The sequence below is a fragment of the Neolamprologus multifasciatus genome, chromosome 13 (genome assembly GCF_963576455.1).
Source record: "Neolamprologus multifasciatus chromosome 13, fNeoMul1.2, whole genome shotgun sequence".
In the NCBI taxonomy this organism is placed as follows: domain Eukaryota; kingdom Metazoa; phylum Chordata; class Actinopteri; order Cichliformes; family Cichlidae; genus Neolamprologus; species Neolamprologus multifasciatus.
In genome coordinates this window covers 16,483,894-16,508,601 of record NC_140451.1, presented here as the reverse complement: position 1 = coordinate 16,508,601, position 24,708 = coordinate 16,483,894, and the positions used below count along the sequence as shown (strand labels likewise).

Below are 24,708 nucleotides of genomic sequence, written 5' to 3'. Positions count from 1 at the left end.
TTATACGTGTAATTGTTTCTTTATCCCAGTTTGATACTCTGTCATGGTTTTCTACGATTTTTTTTTTTTTTTTATTTTTTTTACTGATTGTTAAGTGGTGACTGTAGAAACATGGAGATATCATCTGTTGCCTATAAAGCTTTAAAAGCAGTTTGTTTTTATTTGTTTTTCAAGCAAAGGTTCAAAAGTGCAGTGTTTACTCTGGCAGGTCTGATCCAAACTTTATCTCTTTAACTGTTTACAACGTGTATCATTTATCGATGCAAGTAATCCATCTCTGCCTTTTGGCTTTTCACTGTGCTTGAGTTTGATTCGTGAACAGAAACAAACCATTTCTATCGCTGGTGAAAATGTTGTTTTTGATATGCAGTTTCAACATAACCTGCTGGTCTTCTCCACCTTAAAACAAATATTTGATAAAAAAACATTCATCACTGTTTAAATATTATCATAATGATATACATGGGAGTGACACCTTAATAAAATCTGTGACTACCGAATTTTCACACACAGTTTTTCTGTTGGCTGGGATACATCATAACTGAGGATGGTACGTATTTTACACTTTCTTTTATATATTCTCTAATCACAGCTATTTTTTAAAATAAGTTTCAGTATAAATGTAAATATGAATAGTTATGTGAGATTTCAATCATGTAATTGTTGTCAGAGTGTATATATTTTACAAACTCAGTTCCAAAAAAGTTATAAAATGTAAAAGAAAACAGATTTTTAAATCTCATAAAATCATGTTTTATTCACCATAGAACATGTAAATCATACCAGTGTTTAAAAAGAGCAAATTTAACATTAAAAAAAATTAATTAATTAATGGTACCAAATCTTCCCTGTTTATCACTGTGTTGCATCCACTCTTTTTTTTTTTAACAATAGTACACAAAAATCTGGGAAATGAGACCAGCTGATGAACTTTTATTTGAGGAATGCTATCCCATTCTTCGTTGATATAGGATTCTGTCTCTTTAACAGTCCTGGGTCTTCTTTCTCATATTGTATTGCATATTGCATATTTCTTGATCGACCAAAAGTTTGGTTCACTTTGTCCATTTTAAATGAGCTTCAGCTCAGAGAAAATGGTGTCTTTTCATCATCATGTTCATATATGGCTTTTTCTTTGTATGATAGAGCTTTAAGTGGCATTTGTGGATGACACAGTTAACTTTGTACAGTGATTTCTGGAAGTGTTTTTTTGAGCCCATGCAGGGATTTCCATGACAGATTCATCCTTGTTCTTAATCTCATCCTGCCTGATGGACCAAAGATCAAACGTCCAGAATTCGTTTTCTTGCGCACAGAGGTTTCTGCAGATGCTCTGAATCTTTGGATGATGTTTTGTACTGTAGATGATGAAATATTCAAAGTCTTTGCAGTTTATGTTGGGTCACATTATTCTGAAATTCTTCCACAATTTGTAGAGGCAGATTTTTGCAGATTGGTAAACCTCTGCTCAGTCCTGTTACTAACCTGTTGCCAATTAACCTAATTACAAATCTTTGGCTTTCTTTTTAGTAATTGTACCTATTTTTGTTTTAGATGTCGTACTGTCAATTCAGATTTAAAATAAGCTCATAATTTTCATGAATTAGTAAAATATCTTAGTTTAAACACTGAGTTTATGACACCTGCAAATCATTCTGCTTTTTCAGAATTGTATTTTATATTTACACACACCTCGGGTTATGTAAGATATAAGGTACAACTGTGTATACACTGTGTCAACTGAACAGAATAGTTGTTAGTCGAAGCAGTAGTAGGCCATTTCCTGTCATGTTAAAGGTCTTAAAAGGATAGAAATTACTTTAGTATGAAATGTGTTTCTCTTTCAGTCCTCTCTACATGTGTTTGTCTGTCTGCTGGGGCTCGTTGTGCTCTGTCACTCTCAATGCTTTTTCGAGGAGTTAGAGGTCAAAGATCCAAATAACCCTCCAAAAGGTGAGTCACATGAGACCTTTCTTGTACAGATACAATACTGCAGGACACTGGGTGTGGTGGAAAGGTTTCTCTGTCATGTTTTACAGATATTAGACATTTATTCCACATCTAATCCCTTAACCACACCTATGCATACACTGATAGATGCTTAAAGTAAGGAGTGCCTCTGAGTAAGTAAGTCAACAACTCCTTTGGGTTGAGCTGTTTTCATTTCTTTACATGTAGGGTGTGTGGATAAGGATGGAGAGCTGCATGATTTTGAGTCTGCATGGGTGAGAGACTGCATGGACTGCTCTTGTACAAGCGAGGGTTTGAGCTGCTGTAGCAAGTAAGACTTCCACATTATTGTTTTTTTTTTTTAATCATTAAGGCATTTTTTCTTTAAACAAATAAACCTCTTCTCTCAGCTTTCTTACTCATAGGACTGTGATAAGTTCTCTTTTTAGGCTTTAACAGTGATAACTTCCAATTTAAGAGTTACTAAATGAACAAAACCCCTGAAATAGTTTTTGATCATTTTTGTTTCTTTTTTCTTTTTGTATCATAGGATCCCCGATGCAAACACTGTAGATGTTCCTGAGGAGTGTGAGCTGGTTGTGGATGAGAAGGCCTGCTCTGTTAAGGTGGTGATGAAGTCTGACAATGAAAAAGAGTGCAGCCCTATCTGAATACACTCTAAAGGCGACTAAAATCCAGACTGGGTCTAGATTATGACATTAAATTACCAATGAACAAAGATTACCACTTTATCAAACTTGCTCTTCATCAATAAATTCGGTTCATCTCTGCTTCCTGAGTCTTCAGTGTCTTCTTGTCAGCACTTGCAGCTGGTCTCATTTTCAGGATGCAATTGAATAAATTCACCACTGTGTGACAGCAGAGTACGGTCCTCAGAGGGTCTTTGGCACCTGAAGGGGCTCTAAGCACAATTATAGCTGTGCTCCTCTCGCTGCTGCCTCTGACACAACCGCTTTGGTTGTTATTGTGCACAGCTTCTTCTCCAACTCTAATCCCTGAGGATTCACACCTGTTCAGAGCATCATTTTCTCTCATCCTGGCTTTACTGAAACTCATTTTTCAGCTAATTCATCACGTGAGTCCTTTTTCTTTCTTTTTTTAAAACACGCAATATTGATGTATTGAATGGGTTCATCATCTTTGTCGAGGGAAATCAGTATTGATTAGGATTCAATCAGCTATGAAATGAATGCTGTATTGTTTCTAGACTGTCAGCTTGCAGTGTCCAGACTGTAAGCAGGTGTATTGTAGGTCTCTCCTTCCACAAATATCTTTTCAATTGTACAGTCTAACAAAAGCATCTGACAGCACGCATGTCTGGTGGTATTTATCCAAAAGAAAATGCAAACAGGGGAACAACATTGCATTCATATTTCATGTTGAAATGTAAAGAGAACCACATTGTGAAAGTATTTGTAGTAGATTTGAGAGGTGTCACCCACAATCCCTGACACCTCCAGCAGATAACATGGCTTAGCTCAGGTTGAACACACTGCACAGTGCCTGCTGCCGTTACCCTGATTATAACCGGCACAAGGCAATATGAAAGAAAATAGTCTCTGAGCAGCTGTATTGATTGCACATACATATTGCACTATTCTTTTGGATTTAGGAAATTTTTAGAATCTAGTAAGTGGCTGTACTGGTAAGAAGTGAAGCAGAAACACAACCTGTGATTGCAGAGGGGTAATTGAAAGACTGGGCTTTTTTTGTTTTTCAATCAAGCATATATCTTTGTTATTTTCATTTTCAAATGCATTTTACCTGCAATACAGATTCATTACACGCAAAAAAAAAAAAACCCAAATCGTTCATCCCTTTGGAATAGCACATGTAAGTCCTTTATAATCAAGTGCAGTGTTCAGCTATAATAAACTATTTTTCATTTCTCAGAAATATTACCTTTATATGACACTACCCACAGCACTCTTTAGCAGGTAGATTAAGTCTAAGAAAAGATTGCTGCTTAAAAGGTATATGTGGAATCCACCTTTCACTGCACAGTACAATGTCTTTTTAAAAATAAAAAGGTTGAAGCTTCTCTAAGGAAAATTACAGCCTTGCCTTCATTTCTGTGTCATCTATTTTCTCTGAGATGGAGGGCACTTTTTGAGGCAAAGGTAAGAATAATATGACGGGTCAAGTGGAGACAGGTCACAGTGTTCCTTACCATGCAGAGACTTTGCGCTGCAGTGTGTCCAACACACTAACACAACTACTTGATGTATGGGTTCTCCACAGCATCACATAATTGCAGCATTAGCTGTTTAAAAATGGCTGTTGGTTTTCAATATTTCCTTTTCTTACTACTGCTGTACGTGGTTTCTCCTCACTGTTGCAGTTATTTGTTGCATGTAATTACCGGTGACATTACGCTTGCCTTTCCTCACCGAACAAAGGATGATCGATGCTGTGCCACCCTGCCTGCAGCTCACTCAACACACTGACAGAGTAGGTTAGTAATGATGCAGGGTGAAGTGACTGATAGCAAAGTGTGTGCGCTGTTAATGGAAAGTGACAGTCTCGTTTTCTTGTGGTTTTCATGGCACATAGCAGAGGTTCCAGGGGAGATGGCTACAGTCCATTTTTAGGATCATGACAATGTCATACCCTTTCATTAAAATAAATGAATCTAAGTCTGTGTATTCATAATAATTTTGATATCATTAACTTTTTATGTTCAGTCTTGAGACCTGACTGTTGATTTTTGGACAAGGAATTGCAGCAATTATTAGTGTGAGGCCAAGTCGCTTACAAAAGAATGTAATTATCACCTTTTGCTTCTTGTATTCAAAGTCTTTTGTTATTTAAACTGTGAAAGCACTTTGTATTTTCTTCCTTTTTATATAGGTGTCATGAGGACTGCAGTCAACCTGATATCTCAGACAAAGATAAATCTAGATGTTTAATAATTATAATGCTCAACATCTGGATTTAAAGTGTGGAGGATCGCAAAAGCAGTCGTTGGTCCTGACAGTTTGTCTCCACCGCGTGCATTTTTTCTGCACGTTTTTCAGTCATCTGTCTCACAGGACTGACAGAACACATACTCTCTTATCTTCACCAACTCACCTGTCTACACAACCACAGCTTCTGTTGTGTTTTATTTGAGTTATCAAGTCTATTTTGCCTTTTGTAATGTACAAACATTCACTGTCCACTTTGTTAGGTACAGTGGTTCAACTGCTTGTTAACACAAATATAATCAGCTGTCACATGGACGCTAGTTAATTTAGATATGAAGTTCAAACTTAGCATTAGAATGGGATGATTTAAGGTACTTTGAATGTCGCATGATTGTTGCTGATATAAGGGTTGGTCTGATTGTGTCAGAAACTGATTGGATTATCCCACACAACTGTCTCTACAGTTTTCAGAGAACCGCCCAAAAAAGCCTGGGCTAAACTGTCTTGTTGATAACTCTAATAACCGCTCTTTAGAGCTATGCATAAGAGCATCTCTAAACACATTACCTGTCAAGCCTTGAAGCGTATAGGCCAGGGATAGGGAACCCGAGAGCAAGTGTCCTGCAGGTTTTAGATGTGTCCTTAATCCAACACAGCTGATCTAAATGGCTAAATTACCTCTTCAACATGTCTTGAAGTCTCCAGAGGCCTGGTGATGAACTAATCATTTGATTCAGACGTGTTGATCAAGGGTGAGATCTAAAACCTGCAGGACACCGACTCTCGAGGCCTGGAGTTCCCTACCCCTGGTATAGGCAGTAGCAGAAGACCACACTAGATGCCACTCCTTTCAGCTAAGAAGAGGAATGCAAGGAATCTTCTTAGCTGACATTTCACACAAGCTAACCAGAAGTGGACAGAAAAAGACTGGAAAAATGTTGCTTGGTCTGATGAAAAAAATTTGCATAATTTTGCATAATACACATAAATAAACACAATAAAGATCTATCCTGCCTAGTAATGGTGAAATGGCTTGGTGGATTTTTTTTTTGTACACTCTGTGCCTCTTTATACCAACTGAACATCATTTAAATTGTACAACCTACCCGAGTATTGTTGATGATCATGTTTTTTATGACCATATTGCATCTATACTCAGATGGCTGCTTACAGCAGAAATATGCATCATTTCAGAAATAGAGCACCTTTGGGATGTGGTGGAATGGGAGATAAACACACAGCCAAAAAATCTGCACCAATTGTGTGACTCTATCATGTTAATTTGGACCAAAACTCTGAGGAATTTTTCCAGCACTTTGTTGAATCTCTGCCATGAAGAATTAATGCACTCCAAAGGCAAACGGGGACCAACCTTGTACTGGCAAAGCGTAACTAATAAATGGGGCCAGTGAATGTAATACTACTTGTTTAGTGGGATCTGAGGACTTCCAAAATGTCAGGTAATATACGACTCAGTAGTGGGCCTGAATGAATCTTGTGTAGACACAGATTGACCATAAAGTGACAGCAATGACTCACACAGACCATCCATTACTTGCAGTCCTGATATCCTTGCTACACCAAAGAGCCCCTGCGAATTTGAAGTCAGCAAACTAGCCAATGAGTCATCATAGTGCTTAGAATTTCTGCTCTGGGGACCCATGAATGTTAGTAAAACATTTCATAGTAACCCACTCATCCATTTTCCTTTGCTTACCAACCCCTGGACAGGTTCTCAGTCTGTCGCAGGGCTAACACAGAGACAGACAAACATGTTCTCATCACTTCGATTCACCATTTAACCTAACCTGACTAACTGCATGTCTTTGGACTGTGGGAGGAAGCCGGAGTACCCGTGCAGACACAGGAGAACATAAAAAACTCCACACAGAAAGGCCTCAGCCTGAACCCGGAACCTTCTTGCCTTGAAGCAACAGTGCTAACCACTGTTCCACCCAGGGGCGTAATTTCCAGGGGGGTTAGAGGGGTCATAACCCCACCACCACCACCACCAATAAAATTATGAATTATCTTGCATAAATAGGCTGATTTTCTTTACTCATTTCAGGTATTACCAGCAATATAGTAGCATATTTAATCATCTGGGAATTTACCCAGATTTATTTATTTATTTAGACAGAGATCTTGACCCCCCCAATGTTCAGCACAAAGCTACGCTGATGGTTCCACCCCATCAAACATTTATTGTACATATAATTGAACTTCCTTCAACTCTATCACGCACTAATTCCTCACACATCTAGTTTCTATTTTTTTAGAAACAGGATCAGCTTAGTTCTCCTTCATTTATAGCAACAGTATTACTCCTACATACATAGATTAGTTGACTTCTGTAGTATAAGAGCAGTAGAATAAATGCATTTCATGAATCTGTGATTTCTCTCTTTGTTTCAGATGCATGTTTTCAGAGGGCTGGGATGGACAGTTTGACCCATGGTGCTGGTGACACTTCAGTCTTGGTGAGATGTCCTTGAGTGGCAACACAACCCAGTCTTCTTTGTCAGCGTCACCTTTTCCTTTGATCTTCAACAGCTCCACCCCTCCACAATCCTCAGCTTGGGAGAAAGAGCGAGCCAGCCATGGGTCTGTACAGGACTGGCCAGGGAATGAGACCCAGCTCCTCTCGGACTTCGCCATTCTGGAGCATGATGAGCAGTGCCACATGTCTCCTGTCCTGACAGCATGCCTTGTAGCCTGGTACAGTGTTACAATGGTGCTAGGGTTGGTGGGCAACATTGGCCTCATTTGCATCATTGCCCGCCGCAGAGAAAAGGTCAATGTCACCAGCATTTTCATCTGCAACCTGTCATTTTCTGACATTCTGGTATGTGTCTTCTGCCTCCCCTTCACTGTCATATACACAATCATGGACCACTGGGTGTTTGGCTCGCTGTTATGTCGCCTGGTGCCGTTCATCCAGTGTGTCTCTGTGAGTGTGTCAGTGCTGTCTCTAGTGTTTATCGCCTTAGAAAGGCACCAGCTTATCATTAACCCCTCTGGATGGAAACCAAGTGTTCCTCAGGCCTATATGGCGATTGTTCTCATTTGGATACTGGCCTGCTTCACATCTTTGCCTTTCTTGGCCTTTCAGCTGCTCACAAATGAGCCCTATACCAATGTAATCCTGCCCGTGTCATCGGTACATGACCAAGATTTTCCTCATGCTTATCTCAACACATCTCCTACTCATACATACAAAAACCTGTCTGCGCTTCAAAATTCATACCGTTCCCTCTTTTCTTACGTCCCCACCTCTTCACATATGGAAGCCTGTGTGGAGCACTGGCCATCCCAGGGTCACAGGGTCGCTTACACCACGTGGCTTCTGCTGTTCCAGTACTGTGGGCCACTGTTTTTGGTCCTGCTCTGTTATGTTAGAGTTATTGTGCGGCTCCGTCACCGCAAAGAAATGTTGGACCGCGCCCGGACCCCGGAGTGCCAGCGCATGACCCACAGCCGCCGGATCAACATCATGCTGGTTGCTCTCATAACGGTCTTTGCCCTTTGCTGGCTTCCGCTCACCATCTTCAACGTGGTGTCAGACTGGAACCAGGAGGCTCTGCCTGTCTGTCACCATAACCTGCTGTTCTCCCTCTGCCACCTGCTGGCCATGTCCTCCACCTGCATTAACCCCGTCATCTACGGATTCCTCAACTCCAACTTTAGGCAAGAGGTGAGCGAGGTGCTCCTACACTGCCGCTGTTTCCCACTAGAGGAAGAGTGTGAGCAATATCCCATGTCCACTGTGCACATTGAAGTGTCCCATACCTCTGTGCCTCTAACCTGCAGGAGCAACTCTGTGTGACACTGATGCTTCAGCCTAAAGGATCCTTCTTACATAAACTGTACAGTTGTAAGACAAACTGTTGCTGTTTGTTCTTACTTTAATGTCAATAGATTCATTTAAAAATCAGCTTAAAGCTATTTATTGTAGATTTATATGTTTAAAAAAGTTCACCACAAGTTTATGTAAAAAAAAAATCTATGTTTTGTGTTAAATAAATATTAACTGAACTTAAACTAGGACAAAACTGTACTTTTGTATAATACCAGTATGTAACATAACATGGTGCAACCAGTCAGCCCAGCAAGTCCTTGAAGCCTTGTTTCCACAACTTTGGCTCAACTCAACTTTGCTATACTCAGTTTCTCATTTCCACCTCAATGTGCATGGGGTCGTTATAACAACGTCATTTTTATCTGACAAAGACAACAACAATGGAGGACATCGAGGGAGTGGTTTAAGTCTATAAGTCTATGGGTTTTTCTCAGACTTGGAAACCACTGTGTTGGTTTTTATTGCTGGGTTTCACCTTTCCATTTGCACCTAATGACAAACTCTAAAAACAAGGTCGAGTCCAGTCAAACAGGTACTTGTAGAAAACAGGCATTAGTCATTAACGCATTACTATGAAACAGATTCCCAAAGTGTGGGCTGGAGCCACAATAGGCTGCGAGTGTACTGCAGGTACAGAAATTCTGTTAAATGGATTTATTTATATAAAAAGTGAATAAAAATGATAAGATGTGGTTAGTTTGTTATATTACTTATTAATCCAACCTAAATTTTCTTCTCTTGTATTGAAGTTTATATCCCAGTAACAGGTGGGTCCCATATTGACCATAGTATTTTACGTATGACTTTGTAACTTTAGCAATTTTTAGCCAAAAGCCTGTTTATGTTTTTTGAATAACATTTTCAAGGAAATACATCTCTTTTTATTGTATTTTAATTGAAGTGAAAATTTAAAATGGGTGTGCCCCATGGGATCTTCTGGTTTTTAATTGGGCTGAAGCACTCTTGACTTTGGGAATCACTGCTATAAACAATGGTGGTGCGGAAAAAGCAAAACTTTTTGAGGACTTTAAAGTAGGGCTTAAAAGAAATATCACAAGTCAAAAGAAATGCACAACACCTAAGAAAAAATCTCAACACATCTACTGGTAAAATGCTGCTTGCAGTGGTGAAAATTGTAGTCAACATTTGCATAACAAAAAAATACCTTTAAAGTGCAATGTTTTGTCAGTGGTTTAAAGTGAAGCGTTTCATACCGTGTCTTACTATGAGCAAACTGCAACTATAAAGACACTGAAAAAGGACATGCATTTAATCTTAACTGTTGCTTTTTCAGAATTTCATGCTTCATGCCATATACTATCTTACTGTATCCTGTTATTATGACATAAATCCAGCAGGTGTTAGCTTAACTGTGACTTATAGAATTACTGCCAGTTAAACATTTTGACACTTTAAATTTATGCTGGAATCATAGAACAAATCCATATTGCAGTATTATCAACACCTACAGTGGTGACCAGAGATAAAGGGAAAACAAAATGAAAGAGTGGAGGATCATGCCGATATATTTATAAGGCATGAGTGGTCATTTGACAGGTATCGCAATGTTTTAGAAGGACGAGTGTGGTTGTTCAGTTCAGGTGTCTCAATAAGCCATGAGACACCAAGAATAGTCATTATTTGTTTTATTTGTTGCACCTGTGTTCTGTGACTTTGCTGAGTCATATTAGTTGTTTATTAAGTATAAAACATGTGTGACCATACTGTGGCCTTCAGATTCACCAGACCTCAAACCAACAAAATGCCTAAAGTAAACTTTGAAGTGATGTGTTACACGGTGGGAGGGAATGCCTCTCATAAGGATTCTATTCATCCTTCCATACATGTTCAGAGACTGTGAACTGTTCAGAGACTGTTTGTAACAGAGACTGTTTCAGAGACTGTGCTACTAGTTGTGGTGGTAGCACAGGCCCTAAGTATAAATGTTCATTTCATTTATAGTGGAACTGCACGGTGTGCCATTTTGAGACAAATTAGACGCTAATGTTACAAACTGTTTTATGAGTGACCCCCTGCCGTTGTATTTCACGTATTTCAGTACAATTCAGTTTTTTATATTCATAGTATCAACCCTGTGAAATTTCTGTCTTAGCTTTCATAGTGAAGAAAACACAAGGTGGGTTTTGTTCTGTGATTGAAGTGACAAATAAAACTGAAACTTACTAACTTATATACATTGTTAAATTGCAGGCCTTAATTTATTTTTGATGGGTTCAGTAAATATTAAAATGCTTGGACATCAAATGTGCATGGGCATGATTTAAACTACATCAAAATGTGTTAAATAACTTGTTTAGTTGAGGCAGTATGTTTATGTTGTTGCAGTAAGTGCCAAGTTTTGCCTGCATGTGGATTACTTAAACGTGTTTTATCTAGAGGCTTACTTATGTGTGAATTTAATAAATTTATATTCCTTGAAAGCATCACAACTAATATCTCAAATAAATGTCTGTTTTAACTTCGACTACATTGCCAAAAGTATTAACTCGCCCCTTATGATGATTAATTTCAGGTGATCCAATCACTTCCGTGGCCACAGGTGTATAAATTCAAGTACCTTGGCATGCAGACTGCTTCTACAAACACTTGTGAAAGAATGGGTCACTCTCAAGAGCTCACTGAAACTCAGCATGGTACTGTGATAGGATCCCACCAGTGCAGCAAGTCCAGCTACTAAATATTCCGCAGTCAGCTGTTAGTGGTATTATAACAAAGTGTAAGGGATTGGGAATGAAAGCAACTCAAAATGGTAGGTCACAGAGCTGGGTCAACGGACACTAAGGCACATAGTGCACAAACGTCGCCAACTTTCTGCAGAGTCAGTCCCTACAGGTCTCTAAACTTCATGTGGCCTTAGGATTAGCTCAAAAACATTGTGTAGAGGGCTTCATGGAATGGGTTTTCATAGCTGAGCAGCTGCATCCAAGCCTTACATAACCAAGTGCAATGCAAAGTGTCAGTGTAAAACATGCCACTGGACTCTAGAGCAGTGGAGATGTGTTCTCTGGAGTGACAAATCACGCTTCTCCATCTGCCAATCGGATAGTGGAGTCTGGGTTTGTCAGTTGCCATGAGAACAGTACTTGTTTGCATTGTGTCAAGTGTAAAATCTGGTTGAGGGGGGGTATATGGTGTAAAGTTGTTTTTTGGGAGTTGGGGTCGGCCCCTTAGTTAAAGGAACTCTAAATGGTTCAGCATACCAAGACTTTTTGGACAATTTCATTCTCAGATCTTTGTGGGAACAAATTGGTTCAACCTGGCTGCACACCAGTGCACAAAGAGAAGGATTAGCGAGTTGGTGTGGAAGAACTTGACTGGCCTGTCCTGACCACAACCCAGCAGAGCACATTTGAGATGGATTAGTGCAGAGGCTGCAAACCAGCACTTCTTGTCCAACATCATTGTCTGACCTCACAGATGCACTTTTGGAGTCTGCAGATTTCTGAATGTTCAGAAATCTCAATAAACACACTCCTAAACCTTAGGGAAAGCCTTCCCATATGATTTGACGGTATTATAGCTGCAATCATATTAAACCCTATGGATTAAGAGGAGGATGTCACTAAAATTTATAAGCATGTCAATGCAGATGAGCCAACATAGTGTAGATCATGTGTCATGAATTTATATGTAATTCACCTGCAAGCTGCTTTTTAAAACAATCTTTCTATTATTTATCGTCTTTATTTATCTTCCTTGTTAGTTTTCAATTTTGTGATTAAATATATTAATTGTTAAAAAGATTTATTTGTTTCTTTTATTTCATCATACTTATTTATTTTGGCATTATACTTACGAGTGTACATAAACAACCAACACAATAAACAAAAAAGCAGTAACTTACAAAATCTGATGGCTACCTTTTCTTTGCGCATATCAAGTAAAATTAACTGATTGTTGAATTAATTAATTGATTTCTTAATTAGGCAAGCTAAATCGTGAGTTTTCTTCATGGAGCAAAACAGCAAGTGGCACAAACTCATACTTTGTATCATACTTTGGATTAGCAGTATATTTTCAGCGTTTGCAGAGCTTAACCGAATAAAAACTGTGATTAAAGGACACACGCGGTTAAGTAAACCCTTTGTAGGGGCCCTACCACATTCCTTTCTAGACCGGAAGTGTCGTATGTCACACATTAACCAATCATAGCTGTTTGTCCCAGAATACATCATTTCCACAAACTGCACGCGCGAACAATACAAGCAGGAGTGAGTTGTTGGTCGAAACTGTGCGATTTAAAAGTGACTGCCACACAAAGTAAGTCAACGGCAACCTCTGAAAGTGCGTGTTTATATCTTCTTTCACGTCTTCGGACTCCTAAAAGTCACAACAAGTGAAATGCATGTGCCAGCGGAAGTATGAACCATAGACGGCCACCATGGTTAGCTTCGCGAGTTTACATCAAAATGCAGCCTACGGTTTTGTTAACATTATTGGCATTCATTCATGCACTTTGATAAGTGTTAAATTTAACGACTCTGCCCTATATATTATACGTTACACAGTAACTAATGTCATATCCATATGTTTGATAACCTGCCTTGAGTCAATTTCACTAATAGGTGGTTTAGTTAGCTAACAGTAAAACTTGAGCGTTTTAATAATTTGATTTAAAGTACGAGTTAGTACAAAGGTTAGAAGTCGTCATATATTTTGTATGTATTTCGCATAGAGAGTATATTCATAATTTGCAGTGCTGTGGTATTCGCTACAAGTTTAAGCATGTACCCCCAGCAAGCGTCTGTGCCTTGAGTAATTTATCAAGAAGTGCTTGGGTTATTGAATAATTGATTTGACACAACATTACTACGCAGCTCGCTTGTTATTCTCAGTTCAGAACAAAGTTGTCAGGATCTGATACCCTAACTTCAGACAAAACTGAGATTATCAGATTTTTATGGTCAAAAATAGCAAACATGGTGTCTTACCAGATATGTTGGCCTCGGGAGACATTGTGAGGAACCTAGGAGTCATTTTTGATTTGGTGTGCTTATAAAACAAATATGTTGGACTGGTTCCTTTTATCTGGGCAGTGTCTCTAAAATGAGAAACATCCTGTTGCAGTACACCATTGTACTTTTAAGGTTGGGCTAAAAAACATCATTTTTAATTAAGCTTATAGCTATGACTGGAACAGGTAACACTGAACCATTCCTTATTTATGCTGCTCAGACTGCCGCAGTACTATTGATGCTATTTATATAGTTAAATAATCAGTTACATTAACGTATTCCTGATTTGTGGCTTTGATTTCAACACTTGACACACTTGAATGATTGACTGTCATTGATACATTTCTGATGTAGTATGGACCAGGATGGACAATTTCCTTGTTTCCTTGTGTCACAGTAAGAATTTCTTTGGACTGATGAAGCTAAACTTTAATCTCAAAAAATGTCGGGGTTTTTTTTTGAGTCCAATAAGTTAGTCAAGTGACTCGGTATTGTAAATAATATAAATCAGCCAGTTTTCTTCTTCTTAAAAGTGTGACAGCGTAAAATTCATGCGGTCTGCTAGGTCACAAGCTCACAGTATGTCTTTTTTTTTTTTTTTAATTTTCTAGTATCTGTGTTTCGGAGGTAAAGAGGCCAGTAATGACCACAACGACCAACTGTTCAGTTCTTAAAGGTATTGCACATCTTGGTGTTATTGCAATACATCCAGGCTGAGGTTTAAGACTTTGGATTTAAGTGTGCAACTCTTTTCAATGTATCTGCAGATGTTGTTGCCTATGTTGATGTGTGGTCAGCCGACAAAACAGGAAACTACTCAAAACCATTTGTTCAGCAGCTCCTGGAAATGGGAGCTCAGGTGAGACATTATTTTCACTTTATTGTGTTTGTTGTGTTTACAGACTGTTTAAATAAAGTTGGGTCCATGCATTTTTAGTCAACAAGGCAATTTTTGTAGTATTGGCTCTTTACACCATCAGAGTTCATTTTAAATTAAACTGTCAAGATATGAATTATGTGCAGACTTTCAGTTTTCAGTCAAGAGGTTTGTAGCTAAGTACACTTTCGCTTTCACACACAAATTCATCCAACTACATCTACCAGCAGTCACATCATCAGTAACCACTGATAATGATTGCTGATGATTTAAGCCATTTGGTACCCCCACTGGCAGCCATACATGCCCATGCTGTAACATTGCCTCCAAATGGGTTTGTATGCTTTGGATCATAACCCGTTCCTTAATTTAGGTTTCATTTGTCCAACGATTCCATTTTTCCTGAAATGTGACGGCTCTTTTAGATATTTTTGGGTAAAGCCTTATGCTGACCTTGTTCTCAAGTGTTTCCTTTCATGAAGACATCAAAAAGAAGATATTTCTTAACCATGAAAATAATTCTGTCATGATCCACATTAGTTGTTTTCTGTGGCTGGTCAGACCTTTCAGTGCTCCTGAGCTGGCCAGTGCATTTCTTCCCTTTAAGGATTTACCAGAATATTAGTTTTTCCATTTTTTTTTTTTTTTTTTTGGGGGGGGGGGGGGGGTTGCTTTGCCTGCATTATTTACATGAACATCTGTTTGGGCCTCATATTTAGATTTCCAGTAAGCAGCTAATTCAACAGTTGGAATCAACTCCAGGTCTTCTATCTGCTTATTTTATGTGTGTGTGTGTGTGTGTGTGTGTGTGTGTGTGCGTGCGTGTGTGTGTGTGTGTGCGTGCGTGTGCACCCTTGTTTTACAGGTATCAAAAACCTTCAATAAGCAAGTCACACATGTAGTCTTCAAAAATGGTCATCCAGCAACGTGGAGAAAAGCCAAAAAAAGTAATGTGCATCTCGTCTCTGTTCTGTGGATAGGAAGGTAAGAATTACACTCAAGAGGTTAGTAGTTTTGAATTTAAGGGTCCATCATGTTTTTGTTTTTGTTTGTTTTGGTTTTGTTTTGTTTTTTTTGTTATTATTGTGCTGTCATGAAGCCTTTTTAAGGTGTTGTGTACCTTTTCTGATTTTTTGTGAAATGATCTTCAGATGTTATGATGATGGCGTCCGTGTGGATGAGAAGTTATATCCAGCGTTAAATGATGAAAGCAATCCTGTGCTGAAGAACAAGAAAGTAAGTGAGATGCACCTCGATGATTATGTTGATCTTATTGTAAGCTGTAAATAAGCAGTGTGTTTATTTGGGATTACTAGCGTGAATAAATAAGTGTGAATATTCCCATTTCTATTTATCCTGATGTATAAATGCAGAGAAGTCACTAAATTAAGTCTGATTGTTTCAAGATAACACACTCTTTATCTTAAATATGTGTAGCAGCTGTTATTATGCATTTAATCCCCAAAGACAATTGTGAGCCAAGAAAAACCCACCGGTCAGGGAGTGTAGTGGTTCGGTTATGCTGTTTGTGCTATTTTGCTGATTCCCTTTGAGCAAGAAGTCACTGCAAATTAATGAAAAATAAATTAATTGTTGCTCTTATCACCTGCCTGTGTGTCTTATATTGATCGTTCACCTGTGTTTACTGTAATCTGTGTGTTTAAAATCAGTGATTTTTATCTAAAACTATTCAAAAATGTACTCTGTTTGTGTTTGCTTCACGTAGCATCGTTGCATGCAGCCAAAAGATTCTCCAGAGAGGACACCTGAAAATGACAGGCGCATGAGGAAGAAATTAGATAAGATGATGAAAGACTTTGCTCCAAAAGAACCGATAGGTAAAAGGTTATAACAGCAGGGGATTTTTTTTTTTTTGTCTGCCATTTCATACTTTCTTTTCTTCACAGTTACAGACGTGTCACCCATCATTATTGACGAGGAGAATGGAATAGTTTATAGCCCTGCTTTTAAAAGGTCAGAATATATGGCTCAGCGTTTGAAAGACATGAAGGATAAACGAGAAAACCTTTCACCTACAGGTAAGTGCAGCAGCAGGTGAACAGCCTGATGGACTGACAGACTTAAAACACTTCAGGATCTTTGAAAGGAAGCCAACTCATGAAAATGTCACTGCCTTTCAGCTTCACAAATGGTTGAATCTCCCTCACCCACCAGATTGAAGCCTTCTCTTGGGAGCTCACAGAGTGTCCTCAAATTAACATGTAAGAAAACTGGGTGCTGTTATTGATATATCGATCTACAGGCAATGGTAGTGTGATATTTATCTTTCCTAACACAGAAAGTAAGCTTGTATATTGCTAAGAAAGGAAAGGGGTCTGTAATTAAATTTAGACAGGATGGTTTATTTTCTTTTTTCTTTTTCAGCCAGTTTTTCTTTTTGTTTTCTCAAATACAAGACCAGCATTGTATCCCTTGTAACAGTAAGAGCTCTCAAGCCAGATTCCTATTTATAATGCCAGACTGTATCCATTAGATGTCCATTTAGTGCATCAGTAGGATTGGAAACATCAATAGTACATGTTCTAGTGAAATGTATTCATTTAAAATTAAACAGGAAATGTCTGAAGGGATTTCAGAAACGACCTGCAAGAGAGAACCTGTTTTATAGTGCTACAGTTGGCAAACAAAATGGTACATCTTAAATTAAATTGACCAATACAGTGTTGAGTTTCTGTGTACAATGAATAGAATTAAATATCAGTGTTCCCTTAGGGACATCTTTATTGACTGTCTTGGATTGCCAAGAACAGAACACACACAAAGAAAAAGACACTGTAATCAAGAGGGTAATCAAGAGCCTTTGGATAGATTTATGGTGACCGCAGTACAGTGTTGCTTTGTAGTATCCTCTCCTAAGACAATATCCTGGTGTTTTTATTTTGTTATATATACAGCTCTCTTCACCACCTGTTATTTAGTTTTACCACTCCGCGCAATTACTGTGGGGGTGTAGTGTTCAATCTGGATGTGTGAAAGGCAAACAGCTGCCCGTATATTTTGTATTTATGTATGAAACAATTGATTTATTATTATTACTATTACACCTTAACATTTCTATTTCTGTGTAAAATGTTCTGTTATTCTTTCTCCTACATAGATGACCAGTCAGACGATGATTCCAGTGCTTCTGTTCCTGAACTTGGTTACTCACCTGATAAGGAAGAGGGGAGAACACACACAGATGTCGGAGACCATGAACATCTTGAGCTGTCCCACAGGAAAGACTGCCTCTCACCCAGCCATCATGTGGCTGAACAGGTCATAAGTGTGCCTGCCTGCCCTGACCCTGAGCATGAAGAAGGAAATAAACAAAAAAAGTCACGGAGGACCTTGGTTAGAAAAAAAGAAATGGATAAAGACAAATCAATAGATTTTTTACAAAGTCCTTGTCAGGACAGGAAGTCTGACAACAGTAAGAACGATCAGAAAGAAGGAACCCAATCACAGATAAAGTCACCTAAATTAACACATAATAAATCTGAGAAAAGAAAACAAAAAAACACAAAAGTAAACTCTATAGCAGAGACCAAATCCCATATTTTTCCTGACACTCTGGAATCCTCTAGCTGCCTCTCATCACCTATACCAGGTGGTGCTGCTTCAGGACAGAAACCCAAACGGGCTCAACAGTCATTTTCAGCATTGGTACGATCTTTCACTTCATCCAGTGAACACAAATGTGGCACCCCCGGCACGGCTGACAGAGGTGATGACAAGTTTGAGGACTATTTCTCTTCAGCTAAACACAGCCAGAGAAAACAAAGACATCGGTCACTTAATCTACCTGTGACAAGCGATATTAAAATACCTTTTAACTTGGATCCTCTCCCAATGAATAGAAAACAAAGAAGTGAAATCTTTGGACCAAAGGGTCAAAAAAAGAGGAAACTGGAAGAAAGTGACACTGGTAAACATTTTGATCAGCAGTCTGAAACTAGCATTGAAACCCAAACTCATCAAGGGGAAGAATCTTTGCCTATGTTGGATAGTCCAAGCGTTAATAAAAACCCAATGGGGAAAAGGCAAAGACAAAGCACCTCAACATTTACAACCATCGATAAAGCTACAAGTGAAACAACAGAAAGAAGAAGTGCATCGACTTCAGGCCAACAAACGATGTTGCCCGAGTTTAAAGCTGTGGCAGAGCTGCAGAAAAACTCTGATTTCAATGTTCCTTCTCAGATTGTGGAAAGTGAGTAGTATGGCTGCCAGAATTTAGAAAGTGTAAGTTCAGATGCTATGTAAGAATTAAATAAAAACAATAAAATGATTTGCCAGTCTCATAAAATAATCTTAGACATAAACTTAGACATTTTGCATTTCATGAAAAAATATGAGCTCATTTGGATTTTGAATGCAGCAACACGTTTCAAATAGGATGGAATGGACAAGAGGTTTGAAAAGAAACCACTGGAGGATTATTACTAAACTGATAAGGTTCGTTGGCAACAAGTCTGTAACTTTTATACAAAACATCTTAGGCAGAGAGTCACCAATCTGCATTAAAAAAAAAACAAACAACTAAAACTTGTGGACTAATTTCAGAATATTGAAGTTTTGGAGACTATGCTATGCTGTGATTTTTAGGCCCTCAGGCAGCCCTGCATTAAAACTGGCATGGTTCTAACAAGGAAATGACTGCATGGGCTCAGGAACACTTCTAGAAATCATTGTCTTTGAACACAGGTTGCCATGCCATCCACAAATGCAGATTAAAGCTTAGTGCTGCAAAAAGGTCTTATGTGAACATGATTCAGGACTCATTTAAAGTGGAAAATTATTCTGTGGTCTGATGAATAAACATTTGAAATTTCTTTGGAAAACATGGATGGCACATCCTCTGGCCTAAAGAGGAACGGGGCAATCTGGCTTGTCAGCACTCACTTTAAAAGACTGCATCTCTGATAGTCTAAGGGTGCATTAATGCTTATGGAATTGGCAGTTTGCACATCTGGAAAGGTGCCATCAATGCTGGAAAGGTGTGTGGATATAGATAAGTTTCAGAGGAAAATCTGTTCCCACACAACAAACATGTTTGTGAGGGAAAGCTTTTTATATTTCAGCGAGATGATGCCAAACTGCATCCTAATCTATTACAACACAGTGGCTTTACAAAGTCTGGGTGCTGAACTGACTTGTGAAATACAAAATCTGGAAAGAAGATCAAGGACTGTTAAGGAGCTAGAATTCTATGTCAGACAAGTATGGGACAACATTCATCTCTCAAAAGTCCAGCAGCTGGTCTCCTCAGTTCCCAGATGTTTATAGACTCATATTAAACCAAGAGAGGATGCGACACAGTGGAAAACATGGACCTAGCTTTTTTGAGACATGTTGCTGGTATACAATTCAAAATGAACTTTAAAAGAAAAACAAAAATGTAATGGTACAATTTCTCAATTTAAAGATTTGAGATGATTTCTCTGTTCTACTGTGAATAAAATGTGGGTTTATGAGACTTGTAGATCATGACATTGTGTTTTTATTTACATTTTACAGTGTCTCAGCTTTTCGGGGGTTTGGGTTAAAAATGAACCCAGGACTAAGGTCTGCTCTGCTCTAATGACTTCATTATGAACTGAACAAACCATATTGATAACATGGTGGGAATCTTCACAGATGTTGAAGTTTTATACTGTTGTCTGTAATCCCTGGGTTTGTGTGTGGCTTCACATGGCTTGCAGCATAATTACTCCAGCCAGTCTAAACATTTTTGTAATGCATGGTTCTTACAAGATAATATTAATAAACAAATGAGGCCTTTATGAAGGCTCTCTCATAATAATCTGTAGTTGTGTTTAACTTTTAAAGGCCTAATATCTTATTTATATATAGCACATAGTTAAATTAGATTTAAATTGCACATAAAAGTGATCTTCCTATGTCACTGTGGGTTTTCTCTGGTTTCATTTTGCGAGTTGCAAGTTAGATTATTGGCTCTGTTTCCATATTTCCCAATGAATGCTGAGGTCTGACTCCTAAGATCCTCAACAGGATAAGTATAAACCTGGAGAAACTAAGTATGGATCAACAGATCATTTAAATTTAAGTGCTTTATTTACTGTCCAGGAACTAAATGAAGTAAGCACGTTGTAATTCTGGGCAGCCTGATCAGTTAAAATTATAGAGAAATCGAAATGCACAGTGTCATGTGGTAGTAAGTAGTGTAAAGTTGCAGCTTTCATTTAATGTTTCTGTGCACAAATGTGCAGACATGAATGCACACGCATACAAAACAGCACCTGCCATGTGATAGGTCATGTAAAACCACCCCACCACCACACACACACAGTTTTAAATTGTCTTGTTTTCCAATGTAGGTAGAGGAAATGAATGTACAGTTGCAGCTGGTTTTGCAGAGAGCCTAACTGAAGCTGAAGGAAATTACAATAAGCAAGTCAGCTTGACTCTACAGAAAATGGTTAACAAAACAAAGGTAAGAAGACATCACATCTGGTTCTAAATGTCTAATTGAATTCAACTCTTCAGTTTGACAGTTTAGTCTCCATGCTTTAATTGAAAGACATTATTTTTGCACTGAACAATGCTTGTTTATGGTACATTTCCTACTGTGTTGTGGGAAAATTGGAAAGCAATTGCAAAAAACAGGATGTTACAAGTATAATGCCACCGGTGGGAGGTTTACTGAGTCATTAAAGATATTGCTCGTGTATGGGAGTTTGCAGTTTTAATTATAAATCTCTTATTTTCTTATTTATATAGTTGCTTTCTTTGTTGTGCTTTGTTGCCTGCTAAATTGCCTATATTAACCCTTTCAGACACACTGATATTACTTTTCTTTCTTTAATTTAGGGGCTGTGGTTACTTACAGCTTACAGCCAGTGTGGGCTTTGTACAGCCCATTGTTTATCTTCCTTCGTCACATAGATAGATAAAAGGAAACATGGTGTAAGAGAACAAAAAGATTATTTTCCCCATGTTTGTGTGTAATATAGGAAGTTTAGGAAGTAAACCAAACATCACTTGTGTGTGTAACTTCCTAATAAGTATTTCCTCCGTAAGGTCATACACTTCCATGGCTGTAGGCGTTTGACGCTACTGACGGTACTGTCTGCTCCTTAGGGTTTCCTGTGTTTTGTCTCTGTGATGGTACCATACAACTTCCTTGCTTGTGAAATGCACCTGGGTTGTGTTTTCGTTACACTCGTAACCTCAACAAGCTGTAGATGAAATAAAGCAAAGATGATGTCATATCCCCGAAGGATCTTTTATTAGTTAACTTTATTATAGCTTGATTACAAAGAGGTTGTAATTGTTGTTTTGGTTTTGTAAAGATTGTGATGATGGATTAATCTCCCTATAGTCCTGGGAAATACAGTCATCAGAGATAATTTCTTGTCTTATCTTTAAAAGTGCTTATATAAAAGTTAAAACTCATATTACACAGCTCTAGGTTAAAACTGCAAATTTGTAACATAATTTTAAAATTCTGGACATGTCATCAGCTTATACTTATTAAATACAGCTCAGATGTTAATGGGACCTTTGCTCTTCTTTTGTCTTACACTTCCTACTTTTGCGTGTTCTCAGATATCTCACAAAGGTGCAGTTCTTTAAAAGATCATATTTTGGCATTGTCAGTTTACTTTGCGATTTTATGTCTAAGGCACTAAAGCTGTGGATGTACACTTACTGGTTTCTTTGTTAGGTACACCTTGCTAATACTGGGTTGGATCTGCTTTTGTTTTTTGCTTTATTTCTTCACTGCACAGAAAAACAGCAAGATGCTAGAAACATTGCTCAGAGATTTTGGTCCATGTTGACATGATAGCATCACATAATTGACCACATTTATCAGCTGCACATTCATGTTGTGAATCTTGTGTTTCACTACATCCCAGAGGTCCTCTATTGGGTTGAGATCAGGTGAAAGTGTTGGTCATTTGAGCACCGTGAACTCATTTTGTTCAGGAAGCCAGTTTTAGCTTTGTAACATGGCACATTACACGGAATCACTAACTTCTTATCAATTTGCATCCCTACTCAGAGAATTTCCACGTTCTGCGACCCTTCTCTGTAAACCCTCTTCTGGCACCAACAATAGTGCCACTTCATCATCTTTCTTCCCCACTCTATTGCTCAGTTTAAATAGATGTACCTAACAAAGTTGCTGGTATATCATCCCTATCGTTTTCCTACTTTATTATAGGTTAAACAACTCTCTAACATGCTCAAAAAATATTCCGTAAACCTCACTAATGTTCATGTAAATTATTCTGTGTTGCAACAAGTAATAACCTGGCTGTTTTATTGTTGTTGGCTCTCAGTAGATCCAGTTGATCTCTCCGTGATTGTCTGAACTGCTTCATTTTAACTTTGTGCTGAATAGTTGCCATCAAGGAGATCTAGTCATACTGAGAAGAATTTCCTTCATTTGTGCTGCAAGTGTTTGTGCTCTGCCGCTTTGCTGGCTCACACCAGCTCTTTGTCAGAGGCTAATTCATTCTCATTGCCCTTTTCTTGTGCCAGAACATGACCACTGCAGAAGACAGAGTTTCTTTAAGGGTACTTTCAGAGTATCTGCACATACTTTTAGTTGTTTGACTTGGCTTGAAAGAATTTAAAATGAGCTTGTTTCATCAACTTTTTTCCCCCAGTCATTCAATGTCTATAAAATAAATTGCAATATCAAAATAGTGACACAACCACTGACTGCCTTCCCAAGGGGCCTTCTTGGTGATAATGTGTTTTTTGACCAGCATGGGGTCAGCTTGTGGACGGTTTTGGCTCTACTGTTCTCAGCAGACCTTAACCCCTGACTTCCAGCTTGGTGGGGGTTGACATCAGTGTGTGGCAGGAAAGGTCTGGTGGTCCTGTTTGTGGTTAGGTGTTTGTGCTGCTGATATTTTTCTGTATTAGTGCCAGGCATGTGGTTAAATAGACCACATCCACCATGCTGTACATTTACTGTTGTTACAGTAGTCAGCGTCTCTGAAAGTGCTTTTCATCTTTCCATGGCCTTGATGTTTTTGCATCAATGCAACAAAACATTCACCTGGCATGTAAAAAAAAGCCTGCCACTGAAAGAAAAACTCTTTTACTTGTTCAGTGCTGCATCATTCAACAAAAATCAAATTACAATATTTACACACAAAAAAGATATAATACGCATTTTCAGTTTCCTGGTCTCTTTGTGTAGTTGCTGCTTGGCTACTCTAAAGTGAAGATTGTTGTTCACAGATTTCTCTCTTTCTCTCTGATTTGTGCTCCTATTAAACACAAGCCAAGAAACAAATGAATCCAAATATTCATTTTTAATCAAAACTCTGTATCTACTCTACTTGTGCTTGATTGCCAAAAATGTGATGGCTGTTCCTGTAACACTGTAAGGATTATAAGTAGCCAAGAAAAATACAAGAGGTGTGAAACCAATGAACACAGACATTTCAAACATTTGCTGGCAGTGTGTGGTTGTCATTTATGTGAACGCAGATTTGTTCATTCCTGTAAGTTTTGTGGGTTCATGTTTCTTTCAGGCACTGAGAACACTCGTCATGACAAGCATGCCTACTGAGTAAGTAGGCATGTGCTTCTATGAATACCACCAGCTTCATATTCTTTGATTTTATTGTGTTAATTAACAAGTTGGTAAAAGAAGGCATCTAATTCTTATTATTCGTCTCTTGTAGGAAGCAGAACACAGTGGTTCAAGTGGTGAAAGCACTCGGTGGTTTTTTAATTGTTGACCGTGTTTGTGAAAGCACAACTCATGTGGTGTCTGGGGAACACAGGCGGACTCTCAATATTTTGCTGGGTATAGCTCGTGGCTGCTGGATCCTCTCATTTGAATGGGTACGTCGACTATAAATGTTTCAAAGATGTCGTTTGATATTATTTCAAAGTTAAGATGGAGGGTGATTCTGTCTTATCTCTAATTGAAATGTTTTCTTTTGAGTAGATACTCTGGTCTTTGGAGCAAAGGCAGTGGATTCCAGAGGAGCCATATGAACTTTCAGATCAATTTCCCGCAGCACAGGTAAGTTCAGAACTACTTAAACAGTACTAGTAAAAGTGTCTTTGACAGATTTACTACCAGCATTGAGTTTACAGGAAAGCTTTTTATTTTTTCCAGTAGGG

The 24,708-nt window shown here is 38.4% G+C and overlaps 3 protein-coding genes across 3 annotated transcripts in view; all 3 read left to right on the top strand.

The window, feature by feature from the left end:
• Positions 1 to 110: 110 nt before the first annotated feature.
• LOC146505294 (beta-microseminoprotein-like) lies at positions 111 to 2,741 on the top strand. The gene is made up of 4 exons (XM_085183398.1): positions 111 to 550; positions 1,848 to 1,953; positions 2,179 to 2,281; positions 2,501 to 2,741. Exons 1-4 carry the CDS (start codon positions 548 to 550, stop codon positions 2,619 to 2,621), a joined length of 333 nt encoding a protein of 110 aa, XP_085039524.1. The 5' UTR covers positions 111 to 547; the 3' UTR covers positions 2,622 to 2,741.
• Positions 2,742 to 2,850: 109 nt separating this feature from the next.
• On the top strand, positions 2,851 to 12,742 carry LOC146505293 (neuropeptide Y receptor type 4-2-like). Its single transcript, XM_085183380.1, has 2 exons — positions 2,851 to 3,046; positions 7,293 to 12,742. Exon 2 carries the CDS (start codon positions 7,363 to 7,365, stop codon positions 8,701 to 8,703), a length of 1,341 nt encoding a protein of 446 aa, XP_085039506.1. The 5' UTR covers positions 2,851 to 3,046; positions 7,293 to 7,362; the 3' UTR covers positions 8,704 to 12,742.
• Positions 12,743 to 12,886: 144 nt separating this feature from the next.
• The window catches only part of mcph1 (microcephalin 1), a 33,517-nt gene continuing 21,695 nt past the window's right edge, over positions 12,887 to 24,708 (top strand). Inside the window, exons 1-13 of the mRNA XM_085183360.1 lie at positions 12,887 to 13,017; positions 14,324 to 14,388; positions 14,480 to 14,571; positions 15,455 to 15,573; positions 15,741 to 15,825; positions 16,316 to 16,427; positions 16,497 to 16,628; positions 16,731 to 16,811; positions 17,708 to 18,802; positions 20,931 to 21,046; positions 24,108 to 24,145; positions 24,261 to 24,423; positions 24,530 to 24,607. Coding sequence (XP_085039486.1) covers positions 14,355 to 14,388; positions 14,480 to 14,571; positions 15,455 to 15,573; positions 15,741 to 15,825; positions 16,316 to 16,427; positions 16,497 to 16,628; positions 16,731 to 16,811; positions 17,708 to 18,802; positions 20,931 to 21,046; positions 24,108 to 24,145; positions 24,261 to 24,423; positions 24,530 to 24,607 — 2,145 coding nt within the window. The 5' untranslated portion in view covers positions 12,887 to 13,017; positions 14,324 to 14,354. The remainder of the gene's footprint in view (positions 13,018 to 14,323; positions 14,389 to 14,479; positions 14,572 to 15,454; positions 15,574 to 15,740; positions 15,826 to 16,315; positions 16,428 to 16,496; positions 16,629 to 16,730; positions 16,812 to 17,707; positions 18,803 to 20,930; positions 21,047 to 24,107; positions 24,146 to 24,260; positions 24,424 to 24,529; positions 24,608 to 24,708) is intronic.

Bases quoted from the DNA above. Each gene is read 5' to 3' on its own strand.
- LOC146505294 (XM_085183398.1), top strand. The intron at 1,954-2,178 runs GTGAGTCACATG...CTTTACATGTAG, and splicing joins TCCAAATAACCCTCCAAAAG to GGTGTGTGGATAAGGATGGA. The intron at 2,282-2,500 runs GTAAGACTTCCA...TTTGTATCATAG, and splicing joins GGTTTGAGCTGCTGTAGCAA to GATCCCCGATGCAAACACTG.
- LOC146505293 (XM_085183380.1), top strand. From the start codon at position 7,363: ATGTCCTTGAGTGGCAACACAACCCAGTCTTCTTTGTCAGCGTCACCT.